This window comes from Pecten maximus, chromosome 1 (genome assembly GCF_902652985.1).
Source record: "Pecten maximus chromosome 1, xPecMax1.1, whole genome shotgun sequence".
In the NCBI taxonomy this organism is placed as follows: domain Eukaryota; kingdom Metazoa; phylum Mollusca; class Bivalvia; order Pectinida; family Pectinidae; genus Pecten; species Pecten maximus.
In genome coordinates this window covers 14,404,764-14,419,695 of record NC_047015.1, presented here as the reverse complement: position 1 = coordinate 14,419,695, position 14,932 = coordinate 14,404,764, and the positions used below count along the sequence as shown (strand labels likewise).

General features: G+C 33.8%; 1 protein-coding gene across 2 annotated transcripts; it reads right to left on the bottom strand.

The window, feature by feature from the left end:
• Positions 1–239: 239 nt before the first annotated feature.
• On the bottom strand, positions 240–14,718 carry LOC117325689 (cytokine receptor-like factor 3). Of its 2 annotated transcripts, none has more exons than XM_033882118.1 (8): positions 14,607–14,718; positions 11,907–12,034; positions 11,222–11,429; positions 9,162–9,249; positions 6,991–7,168; positions 6,501–6,747; positions 5,451–5,693; positions 240–3,502 (listed from the first exon to the last, which is right to left on the bottom strand). In XM_033882118.1, the coding sequence occupies exons 2-8, from the start codon at positions 12,012–12,014 to the stop codon at positions 3,219–3,221; spliced, it is 1,356 nt and encodes a 451-aa protein (XP_033738009.1). In that variant the 5' UTR covers positions 12,015–12,034; positions 14,607–14,718; the 3' UTR covers positions 240–3,218. The 2 variants fall into 2 exon arrangements, with proteins under 2 accessions (XP_033738009.1, XP_033738001.1); XM_033882110.1 differs by having other exon boundaries at positions 11,907–12,046; positions 14,607–14,709.
• Positions 14,719–14,932: the final 214 nt, after the last annotated feature.

Here is a 14,932-nt window from a genome sequence, read left to right as displayed (position 1 = left end):
GGTCTCAAAACGCAATATGCATAACTAGGCACCAAGGGGAACCTTCATATGAAATTTGAGAAAGATCCCTTCAGTACTTTCTCAGAAATAGCGATAACAAGAATTGTTTACGGACGGACGGACGGAGGGACGGACGGACGGAGGGACGGACGGACGGACGGAGGGATGGACGGACGGACGACGGACCACGGACGCAGGGCGATTTGAATAGCCCACCATCTGATGATGGTGGGCTAAAAACCTACAATTTCTTGCAACTTCACAAACTACATTTTGTAGGAAATGTAATGATCCTTATGGTTCAAATGAGATTGACCTGTACACATATAATTATTATAGTAATCGTGATTATGCAGCACCTGGTCAGGTCATTCTAATCTACAGGTGAAGATTTTACAGGTGTAAACAAAATATAAACAATTGTTAAAGAAATAATTAACAATCATTTTCAGAAGAAAACGGATATAAATGACAGACTTGCACATGGAACAAAGAGGGACAAAACATATATCAAACTAAATACTGCATCAATACGTAAATCAGAAAAGCACCACGTTCCATCACCAGGTTCTGTAAATTCTGGCAAATCAAATTCTTGATTTCTTGTTTAATTAAATATGAGAAAACTGTAAACATTTAGAACTCTATATGTCCTGACTAGTAATGTGACATCATTTAATATACATTCATAAAATTGTACTGATTAAAATTAGAATTTGAAATAAACAAGATGTGATACATGTATATCCGAGTCTATTTGTCAAAATCCTGGTTCCACATGTACATAATTTACTTGCATTTATACACTCAAGTAAATATTGCAATAATATCATTTTTGTATTATGGTAAATAAATGTACTTGTACATTACTGTATTCACTGCATAAGGATTTACAAGAGATTCTCATTGCCTATGAAACGTAAGACATCAATAATATTGCTTTATATTGTGGAAGACTGCTAAGTGAGGAATAAAATACAAGCATGCAATAGAGGGTAAATGCTATTAATGATAATTTTACTTGTTGAAAGCTCATTTATTTATACCCAAAGCACTGCAGACATTACTTGAGAGAAATTTGGTCTGCATGAAGGTTATATTGGGAAATAAACTAGTAATACAAGGAAATATGGAATAAGTTCCTTAGCTTGTCTCAAGTATATAATATTATTTCATAACACTGACTATATCAATCAAGATCCAAGGTACAAAATAATCATATACTATGTCATTTAAATAAGTTTTCTTTATACAGAAAAAGTATAACACAATATTGAATTTTACAAGTATTGCATTGCACATAGGTAAGTAATGCCATTGTGATTGGAAAAAACAAACATAGACATACAAGACATTCATCATGAATATCATAATTTATCATTAAAACTTACCTACATAACTTTTAAGATGAGCAGTAAGATAATTGGCCATGATTTAAATCCATTTCATTAACAATACCAAAAAATGTAAAAACAGAATACATTTTTTTTTTGTCCAGAACTTTTTAAGTAAAACTGTTTTGGTTGATGTTTTTAATGAATTAAACTGAAATATCACAGTTAATCACATACAGGCAATTATATTGATGTGTAAAAAATCATTTTTATAGCCACAAACTATTGGACAGCAAACCTATATATATTCAATCGTATGATTTATTATGGCAGGAGTGTGGTAACCATTCAGGGTATAAAATTACAATTTAACTTTTTAACAATATATAAGTAGCAATATTATAGAAACAACACTAAACTCTTTTGTATGATAACATAGATTCTGTCTATATATTTTTCATATATGCCAACAAGAGTATTTTATAACAGACTGGCTGGATTCTTCAGTATAGGGACATTTGTTATAATTTATATACCGCAACACAATTCAACAATTATGTAATCTACATGTTGTGTATAGTTGTTAGCTATAAACGAGTATGTAGAGATAAAAATTACAAAATACTTAGAATTAATGAATTTTTAAAAAGTATGTGATGTGAAGCCATTTAAAAACTAGTGTTTAAAGCACGTTAGAAAATCCTGATCACAAAATTACAATGTATTAATAATAATGATGCTTGACAGGATGAAATAAAAATGCCCTGCCATCCAGCTACAAGGCATCGATTGCACACACTATATTTAATTGGTGATAAGCCCATGCCAAGTGCAAAAACACATTCCCTTTGTCAAATACAGTTGATCTTTACAGGTTGTAAGAGTACATCTGCTGTGTCTATTGACCTTTTATCCCCCCTCTAAGTCTTTGTTCCCTGTTCCCTAAATTAAATCTTACAAGACTGAGTGTAAATTTTTCTCCTCGGTAAGCATTGCTTCAGTTATGGTAGTTATACATTTTCTTGAATACAGGGTAGGACCACAAATAAATCTCCAACCAAAACACTTAACAGTAGTTGACTTATTACATGAAAATGATAGTAGTTTGGGGCTTTTACTGATCTTACAGTAACGGGCCCTGCTGTGCTGTACCAGGCATGGACTTATTTCTGGAACTACAATGTGTATATGATCTTAGCTTTAATATTCAGGAACATTATAAGCAATGCTTTTATGACTTATGAAGCGAAGGCATGATAAGAGCAGGAATGTTCATAGTTCTCAGGTCTAAGACCCTGTCTTTATATCGATACAACAACACACACTTTCTATTCAATTGTAAGCCACACAATATTAATGTCAGTTATAAAATGAATATTGCTATTATTGTTGTTGACAAAATTAAGTGAAAAGCAGATCCCCTTAATAGTCAGTTTCCTTCCAATCTTTTTATGGACTTTATATTTAAATCATATTATCAATCTGTAAATAAGAAATTTGTCAATGCTACATGCCATGGGGACATAACTTTTACATCCTGCATGATTGTCAAGTGTATCTCATGATCCAGATCAAATGAATAATCTTTCATTTAATTATAAGTTCTTGTACTGTGGAAATATTTCTGATTTAAGAAAACAGAAATACATCATTGTTCCAAACTTCTGAATAAAAACCTTAAATTTCATTTTAATTGATATGACATATCTCTTTCAGGAAATAATAATGGCACAAATATATTTGGAAGTTGTGTTTGTATCAACTTTCCCAGTATCAATATGGAAAGATTAATTTTCCAAACTACTTTTAGAAAGTTTTCATATAAAAAAATAATTTGAGATTTACAGGCTTTCTATAAGGTTATTCAATACCTTATTTTCATTTCTATTCAACCAAAATTTTCCAAAGTTCATGACTTATTTTCATTCCAAAATAAAATTTGTGTCTACTTTCTGCTAGTATGCCTCCAAGTCCAAAGCCTCCTGAAAGTCCCATCATCCCTGGTGGTTGTGGAACTTTCCAATCAAATGTGACAACCTTCTCCTCTAATTCTACATTGACACGCACTTTACCATTGGGTAGTTCTTCTAGGTCAAAGGTCAGCAATGATCCCTTCTTCATCTCTGGCAGTTTGATCTTCATTTCCTGCCCATCAACGAAGACAGACCCTATTGATAAACACAGAAAAAAATTTTGTACAAAAAATATATACTAAAAAAGTTGAAATATTCATGGCATGTTGATTTTAGCTTATTTCCAGATCATTTAATTTGCGCGAAAATATCATACTAACAAGTGAAAATTATGACACACAAATATTTCTACTAAATAAACTAAATACAGCAAAATCCAAGAGGCAGGTTCCTGGTGGTAAACCATGTCAGCTTTAAATGTCATGTTGTCTGTGTTGTGTAATGTTGCCATGGTCAGTTAAGTTTTGAAAAGTGATCTGTAATGATATTCAGGACTATAGATCTAATGACTGCTATATATACACCAGCGATATGTACTCATCGGTACCACTCTTAACTTAACCATGGCGTCTGTTACAGACAACTTCATTGTAACATTTCAACAGATTATAAAGACACTATATACATGTATATAATGGAGTACTAGTATTATACACAATTTAATTGTTGTGTTTATAGACATACTTTTTTTTAAATGTATTTCATTCAAAACTCTTCAGTATTAAATACACAGTTATACTATAAACTGAAAAATAATTTTAGTAAAGTTAACAGAGACATCGCAGCGCAAAAATATATTTTCAGTGTGACTGACAGTGTAAAAATATCCACAAAGTGCACAGTTTGGAAGCTGACGAGGCGAAAATTTCAATGTGCGAAAATATTCACTTATACATACAACATACAGTCACTAGAGAATTTCAAGGACAGCTGTTCCAGGGAGGAAGGTGGTCCATCGACAGACCAACAGTGTGTTAAACATGTCCATTTATTGGTAGTTGACAGAGGAATCACTACGAGTTGCTGAATTTAAATGTCAACAATGTCATACAACACTTGAAATTAGAGATTCAATGGGCCTGCCTCACCAAGTATTCACATTTTTGATGATTCTGTGCCTTCATTTAGTTGAAAGAACTTCATTTTAGACTTGACAGGTAATCAGAGGAAGTTCTTCATATGTTTGAACAATTTGAAATCTGTGACCTTGAATCATGGCTCAAGGTTATTTCTTTTTCCAAAATTTGTGGCGCTCCATCATATAAACCTACCAGTAAAATATCATGATTCTTGGCTTTTTGGTTATCAATAAACCAGAAGTTATTTTAAGGAATTTGACACATGTGCTCTTGTATATGGGTCAATGTCATTCGTTTTCACAAACTTTATTGGCCCTGAATCAAGGAATCCTTCAGCCAAATATCATGACTCTGGAAGTCTTGGTTAGTGAGAAGTCATTAAAAAGGTTTTGAGGAAGTTGACCCTTGTAACCTTGAATATGGGGTCAAGGTTAATCATTTTCACCATTTTGTCAGGCCTCATCCAAGGAACCTATCATCAAAATATCATAAATCTAGGTCTCTTGTTTAGGGAGAAGAGATCAGTTAAAGTTTTTTTTTTTTACAGATTTGACCCTTGTGACTTGGAATATGGGTTGAGGTCTTTTTTTGAAAATTTGCCAAGCCTCATTCAAGGGATCTATTGGCTGAATACCAAAACACTTCATCTCTTGGTTAGTGAGAAGAAGTCATTGAAATGTTTAACTAAATTGACCCTGTGACCTTTAATATAGATAAAGTAATTTTCTTTTTGCGAACTTTGTTGGGCCTCATTCATTTGAATATTGGTCAAGGTCATATCTGTTCACATGACTCTGGTAGTCTTGGATAGTGATGAAGTCATTTAAAGGTTTTAAGGAATTATATCAAGGTCATTTAATTTCACAAACTTAGTTTGGCCTCATCCAAAGAACCTATCAGCTAAAGATCATGACTCTGGGAATCTTGGTTAGTGAGAAGAAGTCATTTAAAAAGAAAAGTTGATGCCAGTTGGACACTGCACCATGACATAAGCTTACTTGGCCCTTAGGACTAGCTGAGCTAATAATTAAATTTTAATACCATATGAAGTATACATCAAATACCTGATTTAGTGACTAATATGGCATCGTCACGTTGTAGTGTCTCAGTGTTATTGTTGTCCAGACTGAGACCAACACTATCAAACGGCGAGGTCTCACCCATGGTGATGACCTTGAAGGTTATGGGATGACCTGGTACACATGAGCTGGTACTGGAGTACAGGACCATGGTGTCCCCACTCTTGTTCCTAGTGCCAATCTTGTTGTCATAACTCACTGTGTAGCTAGGACTATCAGTAGACCATTCTGAAGCACAGAAAACAGGAAAAATCAAAACAAGTCCTACAAAGTAAATATACCATATCAGATAAGTCTATAATTGGAATGTTTCCAAACTTAACATATACATATGTATATTAACACAGGAATATAGTATTTAATAATGATATTAATAGAAAATATTTCTTGATTGTAAATACAAAAGGCCTAATGGACCTGCATCGCTCATCAGCTTCTTATGCAACTTTGAAGTTGATCTAGCTATAGGTTATTCAAGAAGTGGATGCTTTTAAAGATGATTACCACTTTATTCCAATAAAAAGTAGCCTAGGTTTATACATTTAAATACATTTTGAAGCACTTCATCTCAGCATGCTACAGGTCCAAGATGAGTTTATTGAGCCTCTTAAGAAGTTATTTGAAAATATTAGCTCATTTGACTCCTGTGACCTTGAACAAAATCTGTAGCCCTTCATCCCAGCATGCTACCTGACCAATATCATGACCCTAAGCCTCTTGGATATCGAAAAGATGTTGTTTGAAGGAAAAAATTCATAAACAACAGACAACGCATCATTGATAAAGAATGTCAGTGTGATTATTGAAAACCAATAAAATTATGTATATATATATATACAGTTAAATATATTGCATGTGTTTTTGAGCTGATGTGTGGTACTTAATTTTACGTCTTTTCCTCATTCTCTTAAAATTCTGATTCCCTTGGACATCTTTGTAAATGATTGAAATGAAGGAATTGTGAAAGACACTAAATATTTCATTTTTCTATAAGCTATTTTTTGTTGAAGAGGGAGTGGTTGAGGGATGGCATACCATAGTGTGGCATTGTTGTTTGTGCAATACAAGGCACACTTGATACACTCCAAGGCAAACTGCTGTTGTTGTTGCTGCTGCGACAACTGACACGGAATGAGTAGGGGGTGTTGGTGCCAAGGCCTTTGACGGTGTAGGCAGTATTTGGACCGGTGTACGCTGTGTGGAATGTTGGACTGGATATAGTTTTGGCATTGCCACAGCAATACTGTAAACAAAACTCAGACACTTCCAGTTCATCATCGACCTGCAGCAGACAAGATAATTGTCAGAAGCCCATCATTCAACATATAAAATGATATAAAGAATTTTTCTAACAATATATTTTTACTTAATATTAATAATTGATGTACGATATACTGTGGAGCCTGTCTGATCCTCATTTTGTCATCTTCATTCATGCCATAATACCATTTCTTTTGAAAGTTACACAACACAACCCGCCCCCAAGGACAAGACTGCTCCAAGGACTTGAGTCCCTGATTCTAACCTCTATCCACTTGACGAGAATACCTCCGGGGCATTCTATTGTGTCGGTAATCTGTATGGGACTCCGTTCTAAGACTTTTCCCTCCTGGGCAATCAACTTGGACAGTCTATCCTGAAAACCATGATCTAGCTCCACACTGATGCAGGGTACATCACTCAAGTGGGGTACAGCTGGTACACTACAATTAGATTTCATCATTTCTAAAAGTTCTGTATGCATACAATGAATTGTTCTGGAGAAATATTTATAACACAATGAAAAAATTCCTGAAAGCCAACCTTATTTCTTTAAAGTACAAATTATTTTGGGATATTCAAATTTAAGCACAAGGTTAAAGGACTATGTATGGTTTGGGTACCTATGTACCCCCAATATTTCACTTAGAAAAGCAGTCTCAGAAAATCAAAAGAACACTAATTCAACAAGCATTCTGTGAGTATTGCTAAACCAATACATGTCTCCTACTGGTCCTACTTAGCCAAATTTGAGTAAAAAAGTTTCGCCACAACTATAACATGATCACTTTATGAAAATAAGTTCATTCCAAACAATGTGTAAATTCAACTCTATCTGAGGTGAATAAACAATGTTTCCTGCCCATAAAAGATATCCAGGTATTCTTTTGGTATGTCTACTGTACAGAGTAAAAGAATCTAAAGTGAATTTATAGTGAAATGTGTAATAACAGCCTTGGATTGAAATATAAACATAATTCTGCATAGCACAGCATAGTAATACACTGATTTAAACCAAAACTTTAACCTCAATACAGCAATAACAGTTAAGTTCATAATATGGCAAAAAATTAAAAAAAAAAAAAAAAAAACTTTTTTCCTTTTTAACTGTAGAAAAGTAATGCCACACACCAAAAGAACCTCTATGCAAAGAATCAGCATCCTTATACCATTATTAAGTGACTGGTGTGCCATTATAAAACTTTAACCAAAACTTTAACCTGAAGAATACAGAGAAAAAAGTTAAGTTCATAATATGGCAAAAATTTCAAAAAATGAAAATTATTTTTTCACTTTTAACCATACAAAAGTTATGCCACACATCCAAAGAACCTCTATGCAAAGAATCAGCATCTTTATACCATTGTTAGTGAATGGTGTGCCATTATAAAACTTTAACCAAAACTTTAACCGGACGGACTGACAGACGGACGCAGGCAAAACCTATCGTCCCCCCCAGCTTCACCAGTAGGGGACTAATCAACAAGGTGTTTCTGTTGTGAAAACCATTCTTGATATTAAAAAAAAAATTTTTTTTTTAATACAACCATTTTTAAATCGACAAAAACTACGAAAATTAGTATTTTCCCCATTTTTGTGGTACACTTTACTGAAGTTTACTATGAGTGCAAGCTTGAACAAGTTTACTTTTACTTTTAATACAACAAATTAAAATCTGGAATATTATCATTATTTTAAAAGGAAAAACTTGTTCAAGACTGCGCTCAAGTTAAAAAATGTTTTTTTGCATCGATTTTATCGGCATTTTGGTACGTCACGTTTAATGAATGGTTCGGGACACGGAAAACGGACTTTGCAGCTGTCGTGATTTAGTTCCGGTACTCGAGAAGCACTCCAAAAATGAAGATAAAACCAACATTTCCTTAAATTTCTAATGACAAAAAAGGTAAGAATTTTTGTTGTTAAATTGATGTCATCAAAATAATGAATAGATAAAATTATCGGCATTTCAAGAACTGCACATTTGGATTGCATCATTAGTTTACGTCTCTCGTTGACAGATGCCCCATAACAGACAGTAGACCTACTGGACTGTAAAATATCCAAAACATATGCAGGGTCATGAAATTCACTGTTTTGGTATAAAGTACCTTACACTTTCATCTATGAAGAGTATTTGTTTCTTCTGTATCTCGGACAAGATTTGATCAATTTCCCCCATCCCTTATGTCCTATGAAGTTGAGATCATATATTAAAAAATTCACAATTTTGGTTGACATCTGACCATGAAAAAATTCCGCAAAATTTCATTACAATTCGTTCGGGTGTTACTGAGAAGAAGTCAAAAATATCAATTGTTTACCAATTGATGACAACAGACAAAAGGCAACTGAAATAGATCACTTGAGACTTTGTCTCTGGTGACCAATTCATACGGTTGAACCGATATCATGTATGAAATATGTCGTCAGTACCTGTTGAGTGCTCTAGTGTCGGGATTGTCTTTTAACTGCACCATACGTTCAACCTTCTGTGCAGGGTCACCCGACAAAATGGAACCACCTATAAATAAGAAAAGAAAGGCTTACCTATCGTTTCAGTTCTTGAACGGTTTACTTTTAATCACAAAACACTCACATAATCCAGATAACTCCACACATTTACAGCATAATTTTAAGAAACAAGAGGCCCAATTGCAATGTGTCTGTATCCTCACTTGGCATTAATCTGACAAGTATGTTAAGGTCATTCATTTGAATATCACCCCAGGATATCACTGGTGAAATGTCATCATTCCAATTTTCAGAAGAACTTGTTTAACTGTTTTAAAACAAATTTGAACCAAGTGACCCTGGATAAAGGTTGAATTGATTCATTTACACAAATCAGGTAGCCCTTCATCCCAGCATGAAACAAGGCCAACATAAGGCATCTGGGCCTCATGGTTATTGTGAAGAACTTGTTTGAATATCTAATAACATTTGATCCCTGTGACCTTGAATGTAGATCGAAGTCATTCATTTGAACAAACTTGTTAGCCCTTCACCCAGGTCAAACTACAGTATGACCTTCGAGCAGGTGAGCTGAAAATTCAATGATTCTGTAGCTTATTACTTAGATGTTTGAGCGTAGATACTCAGGAGTTATGTCCCTTGATAAAAACCAATACATCAGTGTCACTTGTCAGGGCATCCATTAACCCGAGACCTCGGGTCAATGACGCAGCAAAATTTTAATTTGACGCACGACTTTTGCATGCCGTGCGTCAATCTGACGCTTCACATTTTGACCACCACTGTCATTAGTCTATGTGTTGTCCAATACCCAGGCTCAACAAAGGGTATATTTGCTATGGTCGGTGACATTAATTAGTAGAATACCCCTAGGAGTCAATTAAAAGAGCCACTCAACTGTGACTTATCCAACAGTCGCTGCCGATTGCCAAATTGGGGCACAGGTGAAGTATCCACTGTACCTACCTGTAGTGGCCGATCTGCACTTTGTTCTAAGCAATAACATTTAAATAATTGAAATCAGTAAGCTATAGAAGATTCCCATCCCAACAAATAAATGTAACATATGTTTTTGATAACTTTCAAGTATGTACACAACAAGAATGAGATCGCAAGCAGGCCTAGTTTGCAGCATGCCAACACAGGCGGCAGCCATTTTGTTGTTAACCTGAATAACCTTACATGACCTATATCTGCAGTGCATTTGACAAGGGTAGGAAGCGTAAATCATTCATGTTACATTTTGGCGGCAAATATGATAACAGGATTAGCCAGATTAAAAAAAAAGATAAAAAAAGATGGTTTTACAAATTATGCTTAACCAATGTAACACATTTGACATAATTTCAGCAAGAAAACTGTGATACAATTTTTTTGTTAAAAGGTTTATAAGAAATTTATTTCAGTTATTCAAATTAAATAAAAAAAATAATTATGTTTTAATTGTACTTAATTCAAACAAAAAATATACATTGTATAATTAAAAGAAAAGTGTAAATTTTAAAAATACTTTTATTTATTTAATAAAAACAAATATTAGATAATAAATTAAGATGAACTAAATTCTTTTGAATATTAATCAATTAATTATAATTTTTGAAAAAAAGACATTTTTATCAGTTTACATTTGGAAACGATTAACAGTCAAGTTTGAGAATTTCATATTTTGACTCTCAGGATTTTGATTTGACTCTCAGGATTTCAGAGCTAAGGGTCACTGACTCTTGAGATTTAAATCCTACTGGATGCCCTGCTTGTGTATATTGGTTTTTGAGGTGCAACAGAAAAATGTTTCTCTTACAACAAATTGCATGAGGAATGTCCCAACGGTTCCATCCTGAAGGCACTGGGACTTATCATAGAAATAAGCGATATTTTGATTCCCCCGTAATATTTTGAATTCCCAAAAGTTACATTAAAATTGGATGTGTATTGTTCATTGACTTAGCTAACACACCAATGAATGTAAAAAATGTGTCAACCATCCATAATCACATAACCAACATGTATAAGAAGCTGACCTTCATCCATCACTCGTGTAGCAGCTTCCATCCCTTGGTTGATCATATCCTTACACTGACCAAGAGGAATGGATGCTGTCTGCTCTATCTTGTCCACTTCCTTTATGAGAGTGGTCAGTCGGTTATCCAGTGCTTGGTCAATGGCTTCCTTCAATGTTTTGAAATGGGCCTCTAACTCTGACCTTGATTTGTCAGCACTCTGATGGACCTGAAGATCAATACCATATCTCATTATTATGGTTAGACAATATCCACCTATTAAACATTGGAACATTTCAAAACACATCACAATACTCTCTACTTAGATGTCTTTAAGCTCCATGTAATGAATGCAGTAAATGCTAGTACACCGATTTCTATTCATGGGTGATCAAATTCAGGTATAACAATGTAACATTTTGCATTCCAAGAATTTTTGTGTGCTTTGTTTTTTGTGTAATTTTTAAAAAGTGCTTTTGTTGATGCTAAATGCAAATACCCAACTACTAATTTAAATTTTAATGTAATGATTTTACTATTATATAGTGCCTGCCAAAATGGAGTTGACATTGAGGGAGAAAAAACATATTTTTGATGAATCGGGAAAATGGAAAGAGGATCTGAGGATTGGTGTGCGCATAAGTTCTACTGACTAAAGAACAATGCCTCATGATCAAATGATTTTAATTGTATACAGTGTACCCACCTGATCTGATGCCTCGTCCAGTGAGTGGAGCAGTTCTGACAACTGCATTTTCTGTGTGTGGGCACTCTCCATAATGTCCACAACATTCCTTATCAGTTCTTCAGCCATGTTCTTTTCAGATCAGGTAACTGAAACAAACACTATACAGGTGTTTAAAAAAAAATTAGAAATCAGGTCTAGTAGATCCTAATAGATCCTCAAACTATATGTATATCCTGTAGTAGATTTCGGCAACTGTGATCACAATGATACTTTATCATAATCATTTGAATTCTTGGGTGCATTCAGATGTTCCATACAGCTCAACATCATTTTTAATGTTGACCGGCATGCTATGATTTTCAAGCAAATTCTCTGTGAAATAATTAAAATAGTTAATTTACATTTACATACTAGTCAGGTAACAATGAAAAAAATATATATATATAACAAGAGGCCTAGAGGGTCTGCATTGCTCAACTGGATATTTTAGTAATTATGTCAAAATAGTTTTAGCGATTTAAAGGAAATGTTGAATTGACAGACCATGGACTAATGCACCATGGCATAATTAACTCACCAGACCTTTGGTCCAGGTGAGCTAAAAATTGGTGCATGTTTTCAAACAACACCCATTATCAATTTTAAACCCTAAATACTATTATCTTCCTGTTTCCACCAATTACAAACGTATTCCAGGTATCGTGCAATTTCTAAAATGTGTTGAGTAATGGCTTCTGTTGCTCGAATTAGACCCATGGATCACACCAATTCGGATAATCTGGAGTAATAATAAATTTAAGCTGTGACGATTTGTAATTTAAACAAACATGTACTATATCTATGTTATTCAACCCATAAAAGATATGAATGATGTGCTATCCTTAGTGATAACATATTCTGGTGCGATTTGGTGGAGATTCCTCCCACTGACTGATGATGAGTTCAGGTTATATAATTATATGCACACAGTTTTGTATAAATGATATTTATATTGTTAAAGATACAGTGACCAAGTAAGTTTAGGTATGTATTAGTATTAATGCTTACATCATATTTATTTATACAAATTATCAATCTTTTAAACTTATTTGTAGTTCTTGGTCTTACATTATCTTATATAATTATAAAGTAAATTTTTAAAGTTACGAAATCAAGGCTATAGACAACAAGTGGCAGATCTGGAGCAATCCTCATTGAAACAGCTTGCTCCATACAACATACATACACTCATTAACATTATGGTTGATACTCCAGCACCAGAAGACCAAATAACCTATGGTGCTTTTCATCAGGTTCAGAACATTATTGGATTTGTGAGGATATGTTGGAACTCCAATGCATTCTCTTGTTATATTACAGAGGAGAAAAATCCTCTGAACATATTGGCATACAGGTAAGTGATAAAGTGTTTTGAAACAACAAACTGACAAAATGGCATTTTTCTACCTTAATGCTTATATGCATAAACAAATTTTCAAACAAAAAGTTCAAAAAGAGATCGTCTAGATTTTACAGATTGATAAACCATACACTGCAATGTGATCCAATGGGCAAACACAGTAAAAGCATGCACATGTTAAATATAAGTGAATCTATTTTTGAAATGTGTTTTTGTTACAAATGTGTAAAAGAAATGTATGTGTTTCTATTTCAAATCATTCTGCATTTGAATAACTTAGTTATTACCCAAAGTGAGACTATTACTCAAATGCATGACTAAAATATTACCCATAATGATATGTGCCCAAACTGTTCATAGGGTATCATAAATCTCTAAGGGATGGTACCCCTTTTTGGTGCCCTCTTTGGACATTTTCTATCATAATTATACAGTAATCAGAAGTAGCTTAACAAAACAATAAAACACATGGTTATTCAAAATTTTGAAACCTGTATCTCGTTGAGAGAAGATTTTATGTCAAATGTCTCTGCGACGTTAGCTATTGACATTGTAACAATGTTGTAATAAGGTTTTAATGCAAACTTTGTGTATTAGTTATTTTTGATGGATCACAACAAGTGTACCAAAATCCCAAAGACATATATATTATACCAAACAGAAACATCAAATTTTACTATGAATTTAATTACCTAATTGTGCTTGAAATCATATCTATCAATAATGAATCTGTTTACGTTAATCAGTATAAAAGCCTCCAAAATCGCCCAATAATGTGTTTGAATGATATTAGATTAATCTTTGATCATTTTTCTAATCCAATTTTGTTGTTACACCTCCTTTTATACCAATAAGTGTGATTAAACTTGAATCTAAGACTAATTATATATAAGAGCCTAAGAGGCTACGATAACAAAAATGTAAATATCAGATAATAAACATAAAAAATCACTATATGAACCTTCGGAGTCTTGTATTATAGGACTACAGATGTTGTGTGCCTATTGGGTTAATTTACAGTCTTAGCAAAAAATAAGCCTACGGCTTCTCTTCATAACCCATCCCAACTTTAGCTCCTTTGCACAACAATTCATGTTCAGATGCTTTTTTCTTCTTATCATTATTGTTATGTCTGTTATCAAGTAAACATTGGAACTGGTTATAAAATCTTTCTAAGTTGGCCTACAGTGTGCATGTGGTGATATGGCAGTCAGTGATGCATGCAAAATCACATCAGCAGCCAAAAAGATTTCAATCGGCTCTAAACGGTATCGTGAAGATCTGCAATTGGTGATTATTGTGTTTAAATCAAAGCTTACAATTTGTTTCAATAGCGTTATAGCCTAGTCCTCTGAAAACATCAACAAACTCTTATCTGCATCTCTTCTATGTAACAAGACTTTCATGCAGGAAGCTGCCATTCGGTCTCGCCGAATCCCGTTTTTAAGTGGGGCACGCCTACTGTCAGGATTTATTTGATCATGGCGACGAATTAGTGGGGATGCTTTTATAAAACGACTACATCATCTTCATCTTAGTTCAAATTGCGTTCAGAAGCACCGATATCACGTATTTTGATATTTACTTACATTGATACAGATATAAGAACAAAATCAAATAAATCCACAAGTAGAATATGGCCCGG

Excerpts from the sequence above, each read along its gene's own strand:
- LOC117325689 (XM_033882118.1), bottom strand. The coding sequence starts at position 12,014 with ATGGCTGAAGAACTGATAAGGAATGTTGTGGACATTATGGAGAGTGCC. Across the intron at positions 6,748-6,990 it reads TTCTCGTCAAGTGGATAGAG|GTCGATGATGAACTGGAAGT; the intron begins GTTAGAATCAGG and ends TGTCTGCTGCAG. Across the intron at positions 3,503-5,450 it reads CATATTAGTCACTAAATCAG|GGTCTGTCTTCGTTGATGGG; the intron begins GTATTTGATGTA and ends GTTTATCAATAG.